General features: G+C 33.3%; 2 protein-coding genes and 1 pseudogene across 6 annotated transcripts in view; 2 read left to right on the top strand and 1 right to left on the bottom strand.

Moving 5' to 3' along the window:
* The window catches only part of LOC107227789 (dystrobrevin beta), a 38,875-nt gene extending 28,826 nt beyond the window's left edge, over window positions 1-10,049 (top strand). For 2 of the 5 annotated variants that reach the window (XM_046734861.1, XM_046734859.1), the window contains 6 exons: window positions 670-782; window positions 1,418-1,583; window positions 1,919-2,205; window positions 4,197-4,342; window positions 6,278-6,337; window positions 7,452-10,049. In XM_046734861.1, coding sequence (XP_046590817.1) covers window positions 670-782; window positions 1,418-1,583; window positions 1,919-2,205; window positions 4,197-4,342; window positions 6,278-6,337; window positions 7,452-7,714 — 1,035 coding nt within the window. In that variant the 3' untranslated portion in view covers window positions 7,715-10,049. Of the gene's footprint in view, window positions 1-669; window positions 789-1,417; window positions 1,584-1,918; window positions 2,206-4,196; window positions 4,343-6,277; window positions 6,338-7,451 lie in introns of all 5 variants that reach the window. The other 3 variants (XM_046734860.1, XM_015669035.2, XM_046734862.1) reach the window with 2 other exon arrangements.
* A 423-nt stretch (window positions 10,050-10,472) lies between these two features.
* Window positions 10,473-15,197, top strand: LOC107227782 (annotated as a pseudogene).
* Window positions 13,303-21,437, bottom strand: LOC107227801 (ATP-dependent RNA helicase DDX24). The gene is made up of 10 exons (XM_015669049.2): window positions 21,162-21,437; window positions 20,114-20,762; window positions 18,549-18,808; window positions 18,333-18,478; window positions 17,908-18,197; window positions 17,613-17,835; window positions 17,409-17,520; window positions 17,095-17,212; window positions 16,800-16,977; window positions 13,303-15,729 (listed from the first exon to the last, which is right to left on the bottom strand). The coding sequence occupies exons 1-10, from the start codon at window positions 21,357-21,359 to the stop codon at window positions 15,444-15,446; spliced, it is 2,460 nt and encodes an 819-aa protein (XP_015524535.1). The 5' UTR covers window positions 21,360-21,437; the 3' UTR covers window positions 13,303-15,443.
* Window positions 21,438-21,486: the final 49 nt, after the last annotated feature.

Below are 21,486 nucleotides of genomic sequence, written 5' to 3' on the forward strand. Positions count from 1 at the left end.
AAAGTATGATGGTTGGGAAAAGCAGAAACTATCAGGAAATACTATCTCCAAATTTCAAGTAAATCTTGATGTGTTTTCGAGATATCGTGAGCACTGCAAAATATGTCACAGAGTAAAAAATGACTGACGTTATTTTCAATAACAATGCTTCCTATTATTTGAGTTTGCATAAAAGAAATATGTAAATGGTGCTCGTTTGATTGATTTCAAAATAAAACAAACCCCAATTGAATTGCATAATTGATTGTCAATATATAAATGACCAAAATTCACCTACTTCTTCCGCGTCTACTCGTGTATACCCCTTGAATAACGAATTCGACATAACACAATTATAAAATATTCTTGTTAAATTTATAAGACTTTTATTGCTAAATGTAGTCTCTCTACCTTAGCTGTAAAAAGAGCCGTTGTCTCACCCACTCGCATTTTCATGTGATCATATTTGACAGTAATAGTAATTTGTTGTGACAGTTGTTTGCCGTGGTGAAGTTTAATTATATCTATTGTACTTACAATTGTTTTGGATTTCGATAATTAAAATAAATAAATATGTAAATTTATTTTGTTAATTACGCATCTGGTATTGTCTATTAATGAGAAATATTTATTTCTGTATTGAAGTAATTTAAATATAACTCAATAACTGTATAATGTGCATTGTTAAAGGGAAGGGCACCATCAGATGCAAATCTTACATCTTCGGACATATCAAGAGCGCAACGGGAGTTAATATCACATTTAGAAGCAAAGAACAAGGAGATTATGCGCGAGATTGCAAGGTTAAGGTATACCTGTGTCATTTATCTTCCTTTATATCAAGCCTTAACCTCGTGGTCATCCTGTCGAACCATCCTAGAGTCACGCATGTTCAAATTGTTCTGTTGATGCTTAATGTTTTTTTGTTGCGCCAAGTAAATGTTAGACTATAACTAAATAGCTCATACAGTCCAATTTACAATAAACAAACCATAATAATAAATGTTTCACAATTCAGTTGTTGCAGTAGTTACAGAATTTACACTTCCGAGATTTTAGAAATATGAATTGCGAAATTTTGCTCTAGACTGCAGTCAATTTGTAAGAGTTGAACCATTTGTACACGTACTCGCGCAAGGCTATTACCAGATCGACTTCATGGTACAATTTGTTGCAATGATGCCTGTAATTTGTATCAAAGTTTATCACTATTCGCTTTTCCATTTAATAAGCATTCTATATTTAAATATTTTCAACCATTATTACAGTTGCAAACCACCAAATATTTGAAATCATGCCATGTTTATACAAAATCAACTTGTGATTGTTGAGATGAGATTGTCTGCTGCTAAAAAAAGTTATCTGATGTAGATCATGAAGATTTCTTTGCGTTGAATTAGAAAGATTTACTGTCTTGTAATGAAATAATCGTATCTAGGAGGCAACAAGAAATTAACGCTGCCGGATTGGAAAATCCAGCATTGATGTCTGAGTTGAGATCACTAAGGCAAAGAAAAGACGAACTGGAAACTCATCTTGTTACGTTACAAGATTCTCGAAGGCAGCTTATGGTGCAGCTTGAAGGGTTAATGAAATTGCTGAAGGTAACATACGATCAGTATATATAATCATAAAACTATACTCAGTAGTGGAGATCAGTTGAAATTCAGATAGATATGAATGAACTACAATTCCTGGTTAATAACTTGTAAAATATTCGTCTTTGTGAACTGTTGGATCAGCATTTTGATTTGAGAAAGAAGGGTGTTCGAAGTCTGAAAAAAAAAAAACACTTTTTACATTGATATCGCTAGAAAATGTGGTAGTACACTTAATATTACGGTAGTTACAATTATTTCTCATATAAATTACCATCACTGCACAACAGTTTTCATGAAAAATGTATTAAAATTAATTATGTACATTTTGATTGATGAAGAACCATCAGGCATCGCCAAGATCGACTCCGAATAGTTCACCAAGAAGTACAAAATCCCCGCCCCTGCCTCCGGGAGGCGTTCCTAGCAGTAGATCCGCTCCACCGACACCCGGAGGCCCGTTAACATCAGTACCACAACAGCAACAACAAAATCAACAACCAATGTCTCAAAGTTATCAGAGCTCAGCGCCACCTACATCATCGGCAAATATGACAAACAATGCGATGCTTGGATCAATGCAGAATCCAATTCCTGATAGCCTCTCCTGCGTCGGTGGCGACGTAAGGTAGGATGGCATATGTAAATACGTTGGAGCCTGCTATACTTGCAACCAATATTAATTTAGTGTTGATGATTGCTAAATGTACGCACCCTTTTGACTAATAGAAATGTCATTGTTATATTAGTTTCAGTTCAAGAACAAGCCCAAATAATACTTCGTATACAGGTTAGATGATCTCTGAATCAGTACATGCGGCATAACTATATCATCTGCGACTTGTATGGGCATTAGATAAAAATCCAATTCGTTTTTTATCTCAATTCTACTTGGTATACAATAACGAAGTTTATACTATGAAAAACGAATGTTCCGATGATGGAGCAGTTCATAAATGCGAAATGTTCACATACTAACCAACTAGTAATACTCGTACCTTGGAACTAGCTGTATGCAGTGAAATTGAACTATTTTTAATTACTGTTAAATTTTGAGTGTAGTTAACAGAAGTAATTAGTTTCTTTTTTTTTTTAATATCAAGATCAACTATATCGGAAGCACAAAAATTATCTTTCGTGGATGACCAATTTCGTGTTGATTTACATATTTTCATTGGTTGATTTTTAATCAATAAAATTGATAATGACTTAAATTTTAATATATTTGCACCAACATATGAAAGTATTTTAAGTTCAGTACTGTATTGTGTATTAATTGTTGCAAATTTGAAGGGAATACTATTAAGTAAATTCCATGCTTGCATAGAAGAAATGCAACACTCGATGAGTCTTACATACGTAGTGAAAGTCTGTTAATGTCAAACGATCAAAACTTACTCGCGAAATTCTTCACGTAATACAATGACTATTTGAGAGAAAAAGTTAATTAAAAGCTTGGAATAATTGAATTAAATTTCATATGCACGTGTAAAATTAAATTATCTCCGCATGTAGGTAATATTTTTCATCACTCTTGAAATATCCAAACATCACTTAATATTCTCTGATATGGATAATTTGGAACAGATCAAAGTCACCTTCTTCCATGCCAAGATTGTTTTATCTTAAAATCTGTGAAAGTATTTTATAGACTGTTAAAGGCGTGGAATAAAGTCTTTTTATACTCTGCACTAATTGACATCATTCATCATCGGCACTTCTATCATCTTTCGTTTTTTGCGACTTGTTTTTCTACGTTAGCCGAGTTTTGCCGTACGAAGTTTAAAAATTTGGACAAAAAAACGTCTACTAATTTACTCCAAGTTGTTTCACATTCTGGTAGAAATTAATACCTCCTGTAAACCTTTGTTGTAAATGTTTATCATCAAATAGAGTAACTGGCCTTGACCGCTGACTTTTTTTTTTTACTACCGGCTAAAATTTACTATCTTTTATTGATACTCGAATTAGAAATCGAGAGAATTACTTGGAGGATAAATTTTAACTGGATGTAAAAAAATTGCCTCCAATCTACAGTAATTCCAGTAGTGTTGTAATTTTTAATTGTAGGGAATGATTTAGTTCTTGCAACTGTTGTTATTTTTTTGGCAGCATGAAAATGATGAGTGTATTTATAAATGTATCTATTATTGTTGGTTACATACAATTATATACACCATATACATGCATGCGAGATCTATCGAATTAGATATTTTTATGCTTATTGCTTAAGTGAGTCTACATTTAAATATTCTTTGATAGTAAAACTTTTAAATAATGCTGCCTTATGAATTTTATTTTTTTTGCAATGCTCTGCTGTTAAGAAAATTAAGATAAAACGCCCGCTTATTTCAAATCATATTGTAAAAAATAAAAAATAAAAAAAAACCGTCCTGTAAATAAGGTGTCGCTACAAAGCTGTTTTATTTTATTTCTGTATGTTTAGTAAATTTGTTATTAATAGTAATACAAATTACGATGATATACAATTAAATTTTTTAGGCAATACGGAAATCGATATCAGAATAAAACATTGCATGATATGTTGCATTTTGTTATAAAATTTTGCATTTTTCTGGAAATATACAACCCATAGAAAATAGACATTTTCAATGTCAGGTCGGCGTTTGGGACAAACAGTTTACCTGGAAGTGGTTCGAGTAGCGCTAACAACAGCTTGGGACGTTCGTTGCGCAATGATTTGCTAGTTGCTGCAGACAGCGTTACCAATGCGATGTCAACACTGGTCAGGGAATTGAATTCAGGTATGCTATTAAAATGTTAGACACGATGCTGATGCTACAGATGGACAGTTAATTAACTCTTAGATATGAATAACTTCAGCAAAGTTGTCGTTACACTATTTACATATTCATGACATCAATGGTATGGCTTTAATCTCGCTACTCGTCGTTTTTCAAGAAGGTGAGCTAGAATGAATTAACTTTCCAAACTTAGTAATAAAGAAACCGTATGTATACTATGTCTATCTGTTGCAACAGCTTCACACATTAATTTATGTATTAAATCTATTGCGCTTCCGTTTGAAACTTTTTTCCGTGTATATATTCTTATGTCATGCAATAATACCTGGATGCTAGGAAATGTTATCGTAATTAGCTTAATAATTATAAATACAGTCAAACATGGATATCTTACCACCGTTTTCTTGAAACTATCGAAAAATCCGAGAAGACAAGTTTTCTAATACCTCTACGAATCCGTTTGACTTTTAATGTGACATCCGCAAGTGTTATATGTACACATTTAAAAAAATATCACCCACAATTTCGAGAAAATAGCAGTAAGGTATCTACTGTATTGCCGGCTTTCAGCATTGGGAGCTTGTATATTTTCAAACATGCCTCACATGGAAGTGAAACAGCAACTTGGTAAATTGCGAATTAGGTTTTATGTGTTAAATTTTTTCTGCTTCATCTTGTCTCAATTGTAAAACTGTTTTCTGCCATTTCCACTGATGCTATTACTGCATCGTGTTTTATCTTGACATTACAAAGATACAATGAATTGCTAACACTTGCCAGTGCTTGTCTAAATTTTTCAAATTCTTCCAATTAATGTTACATATAAACTTTGCTTTATTTATTTATTGTTCTTCGAACCTTCATAATGAAGAAGCATGTCTGCTGGGCGTGTATTAAATTTCCACTGATTTCTGCAGAGAACATGGAATAATTATCATCACGCGCATGTTACGTAAAATTTATTATTCAAATAATTTTATACTTTAATGAGCACGTTATGATATTATATAAATTATATACTCGGGAAAAATTTTACCAGACAACACATTATTTAAAAATCAAAATAATAATTGCTTCCACACGGACCAGCATCTTAACACTTGAAATTTGTCGCGTATTATCACTGCGTGAAAATAAACTTTTCAACTCTTCGGTAGACTTTGTATTGCCCTGTGTTTAATTATTGCATTATAATATACTACTGCCTACAAATAATTCCCTACGACTTATTCTACCGTCTCAATTATTGAAGATACTATGTTTTGGTTATTGTACGGTTATAGTACTAAAAGTTGATACTGAGACGAATGATCAGAGCAGATAAAATTGGACACATCGAGTTTTAAAAGTAAACATTTAATGATCTGTATTATTTTCTTAGTTTGTTTTATTAATAGAAAAATCCTTTGTGATAACCGTACTTCTTAATTTATATTAACTTCACCTCTGTAATACGTTTTACTAACTTAAAATAGTTTTAGAGTACTTAGTTTAGTTTTCGCATGGACTGTACGGCTACGCAAGACACAAAATGGCATTTGCAGATTGTTTCAACACATAAATTTCGTTTCATAATGGTAGTAACAAATTAATTTGCATTGCAGACATAATGATAATTATGTTAAATTAAAAATATAATGATCATTTCCATTAACACTTAGACAGCAATATTTCAAATAGATCAATTTGAAAACTTCCAGGCCAATTTGAAATTGTAAACTATTTTGAAACTTGAGATTTAAAAAAATTTCTGTCAGTGAACATTTTACTCTGATAAGTCTGCAAAATTTGCAAATTTCGTAACAGAGTAAGGATCGGTTAAAATAAAAATTTGGGTAATTGGACAGAATGATGAATTATAAACCAGTGACACTCTAGACGTGTTATGGAATGTGTGATATGCACCCTCTGTGAATGTCTCCTACTGGCTTGCAGACTCAGACCAGGAAGATCATACTCCAGCCCCAGCACGTCACAACATCAGAAAACCTTTAGGTAAGCGTATGTAATCTCCACTAGAATTTTTTTTTTTTTTTGTTTTATCGATACTCTATTAGTATTTAAAACTAACAAAACTTAATTGTATCATTCCTTGTTATTATAGAGTAGTACGTGATATTGTAGAAACTATTAAAAAAAACAAAGAAAGAAAATGATAATTAAAACGCTTGCGTAAATTATTGGAATGCTACATGAAGTTGTATACCAAATAACGAACAATTTTTACATCTTTAGAGACTGGTCTTAGAAACTGCTCAAAGTTTACTGTACTAAAAATCCACTGAAGTGCGAGTAACTGGAAAGTATGAGTTGTTTATCATTGCAGATCGTTTTTAACTATATGATGAAATCACGTATTACCTCTATAGTTCACACAATTTTTTTGTATTATATGAACCGAGATTTCTGGAAAGATTGTTTTTATTCATGATTCAATTTTAGCTAATACGCATACATAATATTGGTGGCAATCTCTTTCACAATCGTATTACAATAACAACAATAATGTTGAAGTTTTTTAATATGCTTAACTTTATATTGTTTATTCGTGTTCCAAAGTTTATATACTAATACATGTATGCTGAAACAAATAAGTCAATCTTTGTCTAATTTTCTTAGTTTACATTCATATCCCTTTTGCACCTTTACTAACGTTTTCTGCAGTGTAATTGGACTAAAAGTATTATAACGGTAATGAATAATCAAAATCTTTCCTTATATTTTGAATTGCATAATATTCACTATAGTTAGTTGCATTAATTACTTTTCAGTTATATGTTGAATACCTAAACTACCTAATTTTTGTCCATTTCAATACGAGTCGATACTTTTAAAGAATTGTATTCCTCATGAACAAACTGATAAATTGACAAAGCAGAAATAGTTAATATGTATGTTAGAACTCAGTCAATTGAAACAAATCAACCAACTCCAAATTTCAACGATAAGTTTTAATAAGATAAGTTTTGATAAGAAAATAATTATACAAAAATTGATTCATCTTCAAAAGGAAAAATTTCCGAAGATTCAAATTGATTGATTAACTTTGATTCCTGGGACTAAATATATTGCCAGCAGGCTGTATGTATTTCTACCAATATGTCAATAGACTTCGAGGCCGGTGAGGACGGAGATGACAGTAGTGGCGGAGGTAACTCTTGGCGTGAAGAATTACAACGTCGTTACGAACAAGAAAACGATTTTTTGGCTGAGCTACGTGCCCGTAATACAAATGCATCTCAAACTCCATCAGCAACACCATCTAGTGAACAAGAGCAAGAAAGGGGTGAAAGGGAAGAAGCAGAAGGAGAAAAACAAGATGAAAGCGAATCAAACTGGGAAGAAGCAGTAAAGAGATGGGTTAATCGATAAATAGTTTGAAATGAATGTTAGAAATCTTCACCAAAATACCGCAAAAGATGCGAATTGAAGATGAGTGTTGATTTTTGAATAAATAGCGAGTTCTCTACAACTCGTTCACCGCTGCTACATCAAGATTATTGTAATTACTCATTATGGTATTACTTCAACTCAAGACTAGATCAAGAAACATATTCAATTTTTTGTTTTTTTTCACATTCACAATATCTTAAAATGTAAGGGAATTCTCACTCCTACGGCATATTTCATAATCATCATTGTTCAAATAGTTCACTCTCTGTAATTTAATTATTTTTAGAAATCTATTCGACTCTAGAGGCATGTTATTCAATGTGTCAAGTAATTAGCTATTCAATACCTTGTTAAAACATTACTAAATCGGCATTTTCACATTGATACATCACGTCAAAAGCGGTGTATTCCTTTTACGGATATTCCGTAAAACGTAAAGAATCAAAACGCCATACAGATTAAAATTGTTCATAATTATTATAACTTCTACTCATCAAATCAATTTTATAAAAAGTCGAAAATACTCTGCTCATACGTGTTCAATAAAACTGACCAAACTCGACATAGATCACTAGATGAACGGTAGCTTTCCATTGCAAACATTTCAATACATCTCATACAAATTAGAGTCAACCAATAATGTAGCGTTGATTGAAGATAATTTTCGGTCAAGGTATATGGTCAATGTTCGGCTTTTTTTGCGTCATATGTACGTTTTTCGAATTCGAAAAATGCTGTGATTATTACAGAGGGAATTTTTAATATTCTTAAAAACGTCGGGTAGTGTCAAACTGTTACTAATGATACTCTCAGCAATCACTAAGAAAAATAGTGATCTGTGCATTAAGTGATTAGCAATATTTTCTTGAAAGCATAAGTATCGCAAATTCAGTTTCAACTGATTCTGATCATTCTGCTATTTATGCTTTTATAGTTTATAAAAAGCTGATTGTGCCGTCCAACTTCAAAGGCAGTGAAATTGTTGAATCAATTTGTTACTGACAGTGAGCTTCTTAATGCATTTTAATTGCTGTAAAATAATACAGGTTGATTACAATAAGCAAGATTTGAAAATCTCTGAAGTTTTCTGGTTTTCCAATATTAAAATGTTTTCCTTTATGGAGCGGAAAATTCATTATATACTACATTGCTAGAGAACCATTAATATATTTGAACATATCTTTTTCTAAACGATCTCACGATATTCCCTATTTTCCAGGACTGCAGCCTTTCTGGCTGTTTCGTAATACACCATTCAGTGCGCTCTTTGTTCTTAATCACATTTATTCTCGATAGTCTTATTGCATGCATACAGAACTAATACAGTGCATTTTAAAAATTAGCATTTCGCATAATCATCTGTCTGATGTCTTGATATTAAAGTTGAATAGCATTTCCTAGGTGTAGCATAAATAAATGTGGTATTAGCGTATGTGACAAAATTAGCGTTACGTTCACGATATTATTGTTACTTTAATATTAAGTTGAAGTCTCAAACATTTAACAGAGTTATAGAATGATCTAGAAATAGACAAACGAATATTGTTAAAATTGAGAAATGTTACGATAGTTTCTGTTGTACCGTTTAACTCATTGAACAGGACTTGTGTACACAGTGGAGTTTCAAATCGTGTACGTGTTCCTAACTAACTCACGATGATAAGTCATATTCAATCAAAATTTGTTTTGGATACTTACCGTTTGTTGTGAAACATTGAAAATCTTAGAAAAGTGCTGAATAAATACTTCTACTGCTCGTGGTTCACTCGTGGAGCCCACTTAGCCAAAGACGTGTAGCTTTCTTTTGCGAGATTGAAAACTAAATCTTTAATTGCGGAGATTGTTGTGTGACTCAGGATTATAGCTTATTATATATATATATCGGCATTGTACATAAAATGACAAATTATTGTATGACTTAACATGAGTTTTTATGAGTATATAGGCAGCGCACAAGAAATCACCAATATATTTATATAACACCAAAAACGATACATTTTCTGATGTAACACAAAGGATGTGACATTCATTAATTACTTGTACGTTGAGCATAAAATAATTTATTTTAGTTCCTATAAGAATTTATCATACATTCCACAATTGAATAAACCACAAAAACGATACTATTGTTATAAACTACTGGTTTTTGTAATATTTTAAAGTTGAAATAACATATTAGTCTTACAAAATATTTCATGTGTATATATAATTTCAAATCTTTGATTTTGTCAATATATAGATTCATTGTATGAAAATTATGTAGCTGCTATTTAAAAAGAAGTACTTAATGAAAATAAATAAAACAGAATCAATGTCCAGATGTATACAGTTTCCGAAATATCTCAAATTAGACAACTGGCTGTGGTTTTACTTTGACTTTTCAAAAAACAATATCACTCATTTCTATCATCTGTAGGCAACAAGACGCATTGAGGAACTAAAAAAGTACAATGTTTGTGGATTGAAATTACATCATCTCACTAAACAAGGACAGTAGCACTGTCGTATGATGCACAGAAGCCACTGCACACATGGCGAGAAATTGGTACATAGAAAACTGCTTTCAAAGCACACTGGTCTCCACCGAATATGTCAGAAACCAAGTCGAAACAAGCAAGTGTTAGAAATCCTAAAGTGTGATGTTTACTACAAATTTATTTTACCCTCTCAGAATATATCTATTTCTTTAAATTAATTTCACAGGGGCAAAACGAGAAACGTGGTATATATTACAACGATGGAGGAAAGTCAGGCTTCAATGAAATCCAATTTTGAATTTCTGCACAAGCAGTTTCAGCACGTCAAAAAGTTTAAGAAAATTGAAGGTTGTAGTGATAAAAACGACCCTGCTATGAATCTGTCTGAGGAAGTGAAAACTGCAATCGAGCCTTTAATTGAGCTGATTAACAATATGATGATTCCTGACAGACCCATGAGCTTACGGCTGTTGGCGATGAAGACAACTCTCTCTTATGAACAATCAAAAATACTTATTAATCTAAATGAAGAAGAAGTTGCCGAAAAAGTTTTGGTTGACGTGTTAGATGGTATAAAAAATGTGATGTTCGAACCAGAAATAATATTCCTGACGTTCAAAATAATCAATCACTACTCGTATTTGCTTTCAAAGCGAGAGGAGTTTGACAAACCTAAACAACTCTTGAAATTGGCCGAGTCTACATACAGAAGTTTGAAAAAACAGAATACTCAGATAAAGTTTTACACCAGCGATGATCTTTTTTTGCCTGATACTGCCATACACCCTACTTCGGGTTTTAGTAACAAATTGGAACGTTTAGTTACAAATAATTTACAGATGCTTGGTTACATTTATAACAAAAAGGGCTGTATGACAAATTTGCTGAATGTCATCACAAGGTACTTCGAAGACAACTTGAAATGAATGACGGAGATGTGACACTGTGGGCACTAAAATCTGCTAGACTTGCATCGTACTTTCTCAGAAAAAATAGATTCAAGTATATTTACTTTCACATTTCTCTCATTACAATTTAGCATTTGTGAGCTGCAAGTAAAAAATTTGCAGAACAATATCGAAATTCTGTTTTGCTGTTGTGCTAACATCATGGAGAAATCAGTATTTACCAAACGCATTGCTGGTACTGTACGAGCAATGTGCTTTAAATGGCATTCTTAGTAAAGATAGGGTTGTTCTATCAAGATATTTTTTTAAGTGACATGTTTATAATTCATATAACTGGTTTAGAGAAGCAAGACATCATTTGTCTGCCGCAATTTACATGCTCTACAAGTATGAAAAGGAACTCAAAGCATTGAAACCATCTAACAACACAATACTGAAGTAATTAAATTTCACTGAACAATTCTTTATCGCTCTCCTAAATACAGTAGAATTATCTATCTTTGTGAGGTATTTTAATTAGTCACCGAGATACAATTTTCACTGCCAAATATAATCTTGCTCACAAGTTGTAAATAATTTTCATCAACTTCATATTATGTAATACTTATAGGTGGGAACAGTTACAGCTCAGATTTTCAGACATTGCCAAATGTTGGGTCAAATATGGTCTATTTTTATTCAGTGTTTCCAAAATGAGTATCGTATCTTCGTTGGATGCAGAGCCAAATCAAAATTTGGAAAAACTGTGGTCTGCCCCATTCATGACCAGCAACGAATGTAAACCATCAACATCAAAAGAAATGACAATGAAATATGTCAGCGAGAGCAATAACAAGGAAGTTCCACTCTCTCAAAGTTGCAAAAATATGGTTCATGAAAAATCTCAAGTGACATTTGCTGTCAGCGACTCTGTATCGGAAACTTCACAAAGTTTGCTTGAAAATGGCCCTAAAGAAGAAGCAATAACTACAGAAAAGGTTGACAATGAAGAATGCCGAGGTATTATATTTTTTGACCCTTTCGGCCCGAGCGGTGACTATAGTCACCCAACGCCCGACGCTCGCTCTGTCCGAGCGGTGACCATGGTAACCCAACATATGACGCTCGTTATGTGCGAACGGTGACTTAGGTCACTCGCGACTCTTCATGAGCAGAATATATATGTTATCTCCATGGTAATCCATCGCAAGTATTTTGCACTTGTTTTACGCTGCCTAATAATAAACTGACGAAACGAGCAACACTATAAGAAACATTTTTGAACAGTACACTTGTCTCGGCTCGCTCAGACGTTCGGAATATTTTCACGGTATGTGTTAATTTTTCTGCATTATCACATCATTTCATTTTATTATATTTTTCGTTTATTTTGCACCCCTCAAAGATAATGAAGAGGAATTGCAAAAGAAGGAAAGGAAACTGTTACTCCATCGAAAATGAGAGCAATGAGATATACGACAAATCTTCGGAGTCCGATAGCGATAGTGCAGTCAATAATATTTATACTAGAAAGAAGCCAAGTCGTCGGATAAAAGTACTTAGCACGTCAGCATCAGAAGATGATAATATTGAAGATGCTGTGCCATCAACTTCATTCCATAATATCCAATGGACTACTAAGAATGCTGAATTAACATTTCATAATTTTGATCTTTCGAATTCCGGACTTCAGACAGAAAACTTACAATTTTCCTCTACAATATTACATTATTTTGAATCATTCTTTTCACCTGATCTTGTAGACTTTATTATAGATAAGACAAATGAGTATTGGGCACGTATAGTAAGTGATAAGACGTGTCATGTCAAAATTGGAACAACCGTTGACGAACTATACTGTTTTCTCGCTTGTACCTTACTAATGTTACGAAATAAAAAATTAGCGCTTCGTGAATATTGGTCCAAGGATAAACTTTTAAAATCTGATATTTTTAGCGAAATTATGTGTAGAGATAGATATTTAGTTTTATTGAAAATGTTGCATTTTAGTGATGATAATCAAAATTCTTGTGATCGGTTGCAAAAAATTAGTAGTGTTTCAAGCAGACTTCAAAAATCGTTCAAAGATTTGTTTTATCCGTTTCAAAATTTATGTATACATAAAAGTCTATTACTGTACAAAGGTAGGCTATCTTTTAAACAGTATATACCGGCCAAGAGAAGCCGATTTGGCATTAAATCATATGTATTATGTGATTGTAAAACTGGCTATGTACTAGATATCGTATATACGGGCAGTGAGTCACACGTGACAGAGAACATGGAAAACATTGGCAAAACAGGAAACATCGTTTTAACACTTTTGAAACCGTACTTGGGAAAAGGTCATTCACTGTATGTTGATAATTATTATAGCAGTCCCGCTCTTTTTAATTTATTACATACAAATGTAACGAATTCTTGTGGAACTGTAAAGCGAAGACGAAAAGGAATGCCTGTAATGGACAGAAAATTAGAAAAAGGCGAGGTTGATTTTCGGACATCAAGTAATTTGCTGGCCCTTAAATGGCGAGATAAAAGGGACGTACTTATGTTATCTACTTTCCATACTAGCGAATTTATATCTACAGGAAAAAGAAATTATAGGACGCAAGAAATCGTATATAAACCTAAATGTGTAGTCGATTATAATTTGTCAATGGGAGCTGTCGACAAATGTGATATGGTCATAAGTTCTATTAAATCCGTTAGAAAATCTATAAAATGGTACAAGAAATACTTTTTTCATTTACTAGATATTGCCATTTGGAGTTCTTATTGTTTATATAAATACAAAACAGAAAAAGATATTTCTATAGCTGCTTTTCATCTTGAATTAGTACGGCAAATTTTTCGAAAATATCATAAAAACGATGTTAGACATAGCGGTCCTAAATCTGCGGATAAATATCCTTTGAGACTTACTGATAGACATTTCCCAGCGATTTACACTAACGAGAAAACAAAACGAAAAAGTGCACTGAGAAAGTGTGTTGTTTGTATTAAGAATGGTGTTCAACGACAATCACATTATCAATGTAAAACATGTGACGTAGGCCTTTGCGTATACCCGTGCTTTCAAACTTATCATACAAAATTACATTATTAAATTATAAAATCTGGATGTTTATGTGTTTCATTTATATTATTAAATTATATTTTCTAATTGCATTATGTTATAATTTTTTAAGCATTTTTTTTACGAGCGACTGCACTCGCTCTGCGTAAGATAGCGTGGTATTGTGCGTCTGACGGGCGCTTGCAGTTGTTCCGCAAGTACGGACGCTTGCCGCGACTGATCGGTCAGCGGGGACGGCGCGACGTAGAATGCGTCCGTACCGAAAGGGTTAATCATACGTTTTGATATACTCACAATAATAGTTCTGCAGCAAAAAATTAGGTTCATCACTGTTATTCAACTTTGTAGGACCATTTTTATTGTTTCCAACATTGGATATTGCCGAGTATGAGAAGCAAGTGACAGCTTCTTCTGTAGAGACAGCAATGCAAGCTAGAGCACTTTTTTTGTACACACACTCATGGTTGAAAAGGGCCAAGGCATTTTATACTTTACAAGACCACCCCATGGACTATGTCAGTGTCATACTAGATCTTAGCGAACTCTACAGACACCTTACATTTTACGAAGAAGATATTGAGAGGTAAATACTAGTTACTTGAAGAATTTGCAAAAAAATACATTCGGTAATTATATTTGAGTGGGAATTCTGACCTGAATATATTGATACTCAGTATGCCATACAAAAACTGTGGGCCGATGCTCTAGAAACTCTTAGCACTGTCCTCAGGGAAATACGTCCACAATGCTACATTGCAATATCGGTCGAGCTCTTACGAGAACTGGCAGAAATCTATTTAGAAATGATGGGCCTAAATTTGAAACGCATTTACGTTGCTCAAGAGGCTGCACCGGAGGCAAGTGACACAACTGTTCATAAAATGGAAGCTCTTGCGAGCATACATTCTAGATTGGAACAGTTCGGCGATAACCTTGGATGTAACATAGATCCTGTAGAATCTGAATTAATGCCTGTCTCTGACATGGCTGGTGATGTTTGTCAGTTTATCAATACGTAATTCAGGAAGCTATACTTAGTTATTGAGAAAGAATTTACGCACAATAAATATGCATACCAACTATTCCAAAATCGTTATTTTATTTGAAACGATTTTTGTACTGTACATATGCAAGACATATTTTCATATCTTACATTATTAAACAAGCTACTTTTTTTAGGAAAATCTGGTGAAAGTAATTTGTTTTGTCACATCAAATTATCGTACAAATTTGAAACTGTTCATGAAAATTAAAATACGATTGTTCTACTTTCTTTTTCTAGAAAATTTCAGCTTTGAAAAACGTTTTGGTTTTGGAATACCAGGGATGATTTTTTTATTTTTTTTCGGCTTTTCTTCAATAGCTTGTTTCATAACATCAACTGCTTTCTGTGCAACTTGATCCAATTGAAATTCGATGCTAGAATCTAAGTATTTCCCAGAGAAACCCTTAGGAAAAAGTGGTTTTGCCAGTAAACTCTTTAGCTGACGTCTTCTAGCTTTGAGTTGCCTTTTTAAATCTGCACTTTCTTGGACCTCCATTGTGGATTCTCTGGAAGAAGAGAATCGATATCAAAGTTATTTTTTAAGTAACTTATTATAAATTTACTGATCAATGCTATTAGTTGCTTTAGTATAAAATAAATAGTACACAATTAGAGTTCTTTCAGCTGATCTGTCATACCGAAGTAACTAAATTTGCTACAGTTAATGGCCTCTGCCACTCATCTACCTACAATATTAAAGCTAAGGTAATTCAAATCTTTCAAAGTTTCTCTAAAATTGGAAAATAGTGATTTTTCTTTAATGTTTCGTTATGCACACGCGATTAACTTCAAGTTCGTAGTGGAAGAAGGTGAAAAGTAGGCTGGACGATAGTGAGTGTGAATGAAAAGGTCCTCAGCATTTGACAAATTAAACGACTCCTGTGTAACAACCAGTATTGTAAATTATCTAAGACAATAATCCTAGATAGACTTCTTTAGACATCTTTCATCTCACAGAGATAATGTGAGTCAAGTTCATCTTTTATTTTCACCTGGACAAATCTGCTGATCATCACCTTTTTTTGACAGTATAAATAGAAAATAAACTGCTCACTAAAATATAGGTAAAGCCAATTCATAATCAAGACTTTGATGTAATTTTGTGAAAATAAATAATTGAATAACGTCTTCCTAAAAGAAACTCTGCTATAATTTGTTACACTGAGAGAAAAGAGTTTTTTGTGCGTGGCGAAAGAAATATTTCGTTTCTCGAACTAGATTGTACTTGATCTCATCAAATCATTTGCTGCCTTGTAAGAATCCATAAACATATTTTGTCGACCGAACAATCATTTTTACTCAGTATATTAAGAATCATCCGTTCTTTCGTTGTTTTTTATCATCCAGATGAAAGTGAGGATAATCTCGACTTTTGTACAAATAATTGCATGAATTTTTTGTACATGAATAATCTCATTTTCATCTAGACAATTAAAACGAGCATACTTTAATCTCTATGTATCATTGAGTAACTGCTCTGATATCTGATGTTAACTTAACAATTATTAGATTTTGTAATATACATAAGCACACGAACTTTTGCTGCATAATTAACGGGCCTAAACACTCAACTCACAATTGATCCTCGTCAAGCACGAGGTCCATATCTTCGACTGCTTTATGCAACCAACCCTTCTGGGCATTATCCCTTCTACACAACAATTCTAATCTGTCTATTTCTCGCGACAAGTTTACTCTTTCCTTTACAGCAATTAACAGTCGGTCTACAACTGGAAAGGTGGGTATATCCTGAGCTGTAAACGACAAAGAGAACAAATAATATTAGTACCCTTCTGAATATTACATCAAACTGATAGTGACCATTTATATCAAGGACATCTAAACGCATATAAATGGAAACTGAGACTCACTTTTTCCAAGCGTTTTGCATAGTCTAGTGTAATATTGCATTTCTGATGGTTCCATTAACAAAATAGTGATGCCCTCCTTCTGTGCTCTGGCTGTTCTGCCACTTCTGTGTACATAGCCCTGAAGTAGAGGCACAGTTAGAATATGATTTAATAAACAACTATAAAATGAAATTAGGTACGTATTACAATCGTTCGTTTGGCTATGGTGTTTAATGGAAAAAATATGGATTACTGATATGAAGATGATCGCTTGTTAAAGGCAATACACAAAATTATGGATAATACAAAATTATGGATAATGCAAAATACGATACCTCAGATGTTCTTGGCACTTGATAGTGAATCACATGTTCTACATTAGGTATGTCTAAACCTCTGGCAGCGACATCAGTAGCTATTAAGACACCATTTTCATTTGCCTGGAATCTAAAGATACGCTGATGTTTATCAAGCTTCAATAGACAGGTAAAAAGCTGTTAAATGCAGTACTCCATTCCGTGTGCACAATTTGAGTATACCTTTCAAGGTTCTTCAACCTTTGCCGTTGTTGCATACTAGCATGCAGCGGTAAAGGATTGCATTCTAAAATCTCCAATAAAGTCGCAAGCCTTCTGACGCAACCAATACTGTTACAAAATACCAAAGTTCTACCAGCATGTCTTTTCAGTAAATAATAAAGGTAGTAGTCTTTATGATCAATTGTACATGCTATACGACATTCAGTCAAACTTGCAGCAGTTCCTATAAAATATGACAAGTTCCATCACAATGTCAAGGGAAATATGCAATTAAATTAATCGACCAAAAGTTTACCAGATTGTTTAGTAACATCAACAACTTTAGGATTTGAAATGCCTATCATTTCAATAACTTTTTTCAACTTCTGTTCGGGTGTGAATTTCTGTATTTTATGTCGGTGTTTATTTTTCTTCTTTGACAAATGCTGCGGAATATCATGAACCATGGTCAGTGTCGCGGAGAAAACGAACGTTTGTCGCGTTTTCATTTTTTCACCGTTCATGTTTATTTTTTCGAGAAGACTGTGTAACTCTTGAAAGTGTCCTCTTTCCACCATTCTATCTGTCTCATCAATAGCCAGAAATCTGAAGCAAAAGAAAAAAACGGTCGTGTTATTGATTCTCATCGGAGAAAAAAGTTAAATACTTCATCACTCTAAGTATAGAAGCTAGAAATTGTTTTGTTCAATAGAGCTTGCAACAAAGGGGAAACTTCATTACTTGACATCATCAACTTGATTAAGGTGCGCGTTGCCTTCTTGAATAAGTTCCCACAATCGACCTGGTGTAGCAACAACTATTTCCGGTGATTTGCTAAGAATTCTCTCCTGCTTAACAGCAGCCATCCCTCCCACGACGACAGCAATCTTGAAGTGAAATCTTTGTAAGGTATGAAAGGAAAAATTTACCTGTTACAATTTCTTTGCCAAAACTTACTCTGATCCCAGTGTATTTTGCAGCCTTGACAAGATGGTTTTTAACTTGAATAGCCAACTCTCTGGTTGGTGTTAGAATTAAGGCGTACAGGGGCTTTTTTGGAGAGCCGCGCGAGTCATTAATCATAATATTATCAATTGCTCTGACACAACCGATACCTTCCGCATTTAACAGTTCATCACTAACAATTTCTTCTCTTTCTTCAAAATCTGATTCTTCCTCATTATCCTCTTCACTTTCTTTTATGACATAGTCGTGTTCTAACAAAAAAGTTATATTGTAAATACATGGTGTGAAATATATGCTCACCAAAGCCAAGTACTATTTGTCAAACTGCTTATTGTTTCTTTGCATGGTAGTAGAAAAAAGGTATTTACTCATTTAACAAAATAATTGTAGTATTATTCTTTCAACTATTTAAGGTACAATTGTGCACTTCAAACTTTACAAATTAATGTCTCGAGAATTCTTTAAGGTAATAAACAGAATCTTTCGTTTAAAAATTAATGCTCCAAAGAAAACTCTTTGGACTCCTAGCTTGCAATGATTTCGACATCATCGTATTTTTGTTGAGAAAGAACTTCACTTTTATTCCTTAAGGGTATTTATAGGAGTAGAAGGCTGAAAAAGAGAATAGCAACCAATTATTAAATTCGATTAGGGTTTGATTTATTCAGAAGTATGAAGATCAAGCTTTATTTACGTATTTTTGTTTAACAGAATGAATCGGAAGTATTTTTATGTCTTCCAGTGCCCGCAGTACCTCAAAAACAGCTGAACCGATTTATGTAAATTCAGTGACAGTATTTCTGGATAGTTTATTCTCTGCGATGATCCCACTTATTTTTTTAACAATCACATTTTTGTGTTAGTTAAATAAAAAAGTTGTAAGAATTGGATGAAAAATCGTATTTCAATTCACCAAGCAAAATGGTTGACATAAGACTATCATTGCTACAATTGATTTTAAAGAAAAATATGCAAATGAAGTTCGATCTACATACTTTTGAATTAAACAAACCTCAATCAAATTGAACAATTGGTTGTCAAAACAAAAGTACCCAAGCATCATAGACTGTTTAAACCATCTAGTCATATACACATTAAAGTATTGTAATTCATATTAAATTATTTTCAGCCAATTACCATTAGCAGTCATTTACAAAATTAGTGATACCACATAATTTCTAGCATACTGCTTGAGCATATTCTATTTAATCAAAAAGAGAGTTGAAATAATCATCGCAAATAACAGTTTTCTAGTTGGAATATATAGTCCCTAATTTCTATTTAAAAATGTCTCTCGTGTTATTCAAGTGAAATTGATTCTGGGTAGCCAATAAACCAATGGCATTATTGCTACATGTGCAACAATTTCGAAAAATTGAAGTATGATATTCGACGAAGTTTCTCGATCCAAGCAAGTTCCTCGTCATTTCAAAATAAGCCATTGATCTTAGATTCACTGATTTTGTCAATGCATACAAACGATTTCAAGTCAAACACTTTGTAACAATGAAAATGCATAACTCTATTGACATAGACAATCAGAGATAATTACAAACCAGAATCTGAATATTCTTCATTTGACAATTCATCCATAGAGAGTATATCTTCGTCATCTTCATTTTCTGATTCACCTAATTTGTTCCAGTCCTGATCACCTGTTTCAGTTGAATTATTGCTTTCATTCACTTTATCTGCCTCTTTCCTCTGAGCCTCCAGAATACCATTTAAAATTGGTAAACCAAAAGCCAAAGTTTTTCCACTTCCTGTTTCAGCGGCACCTAAAATATCTCTCCTTCCCAAAATTGCTGGAGCCAAGGTCAGAGCCTGAATTGGTGTCGGAGCTTGAAAACCTTGGTCAGCCAATGCTTTTACCAATATTTCAGGTACACCCAGCGAAGTCCATGAATGTACGTTTATATCTGATTTTAGATTGTCCAGATTGATCAGACATCCATCCTCTGCGTCAACCTCATGCCCGTTTTTATCCAAATTAGATTCGCTATCGGATCCAATACCAGACTCTTCTTCAATTAGATCAGATTGCTTTATACCACGTTTATCGTCGAATTTTTGCTTCTTCTTCTTCGGCTTCACTTTCTCTCCTTTCACAGCTGCTCTAAGTTTTTTCTTTTGAGCTGAATGCTCGTCTTCCTCGTCATTGTCAATCTGGTCATCGAGTTTCTGAGCCTTTTTCTTCTTGTTACCCTTGTTTGTTAAATATGATTCAATTTTCTTGTTATTAATATTAAAGAAAATTGGCAGAGCTATTGGTTATTCTCTGTAATGTTACTGACTACACGTCATAAATCAATCAACTAAAACTATGCTGTAAGCAGATTTTCCTTTCATGCACTGCGAAAGTTCGTTAATATTGTCCAGATACTGTAAGTTTTACAAATTTCTCAATCCCTTCAATATCCTTAATATGTATCATCTGTTATCGGTAGTGATTTAACTCTCGAAAGAAGAAGTGCTGCTCTATCGTACCAGAGTTATCTTGATATTTATTTCGTGTGCTTGTACATAATATTGAGACCATTGTTCGGTGAAAGGTATAGTATTAGAGATATTTAAAATTATTTCAATATGCAGGAAACCATTTACCTTGTCTAATTTGTCATCGGAGCGAGTTGCTTTTCGTTTTTTGGTTCCTTTTTCGAGACTGTAATCCGTCAATTCTTCAATTCCGATCAGGCCGTCAATACCTTCAGCAAAAAAGGCACCCTCCAATTTTAACGGTTTCCACGTCTTAGATTTATCCTTTTTGATTTTCCCCATTGCTTGTTTGTTTCGACTAAACATAACCTCGATTTGCGAGGAAAGAAACGCGCATATCACGACGAACACGTGCGAGCATTGAATTCGAAGCGAGTCAGATGACAGGGAAGTATAACTATATTATATAACCTAACTACCTAACTATAAAATT

Source organism: Neodiprion lecontei, chromosome 3, assembly GCF_021901455.1.
Source record: "Neodiprion lecontei isolate iyNeoLeco1 chromosome 3, iyNeoLeco1.1, whole genome shotgun sequence".
Classification (NCBI taxonomy): Eukaryota; Metazoa; Arthropoda; class Insecta; order Hymenoptera; family Diprionidae; genus Neodiprion; species Neodiprion lecontei.

Coding starts and splice junctions, on each gene's coding strand:
- LOC107227801 (XM_015669049.2), bottom strand. CDS start 21,359: ATGTTTAGTCGAAACAAACAAGCAATGGGGAAAATCAAAAAGGATAAA. Junction 20,763..21,161: donor CCGATGACAAATTAGACAAG/GTAAATGGTTTC, acceptor TTAACAAACAAG/GGTAACAAGAAGAAAAAGGC. Junction 17,521..17,612: donor AGGTTGAAGAACCTTGAAAG/GTATACTCAAAT, acceptor GCGTATCTTTAG/ATTCCAGGCAAATGAAAATG.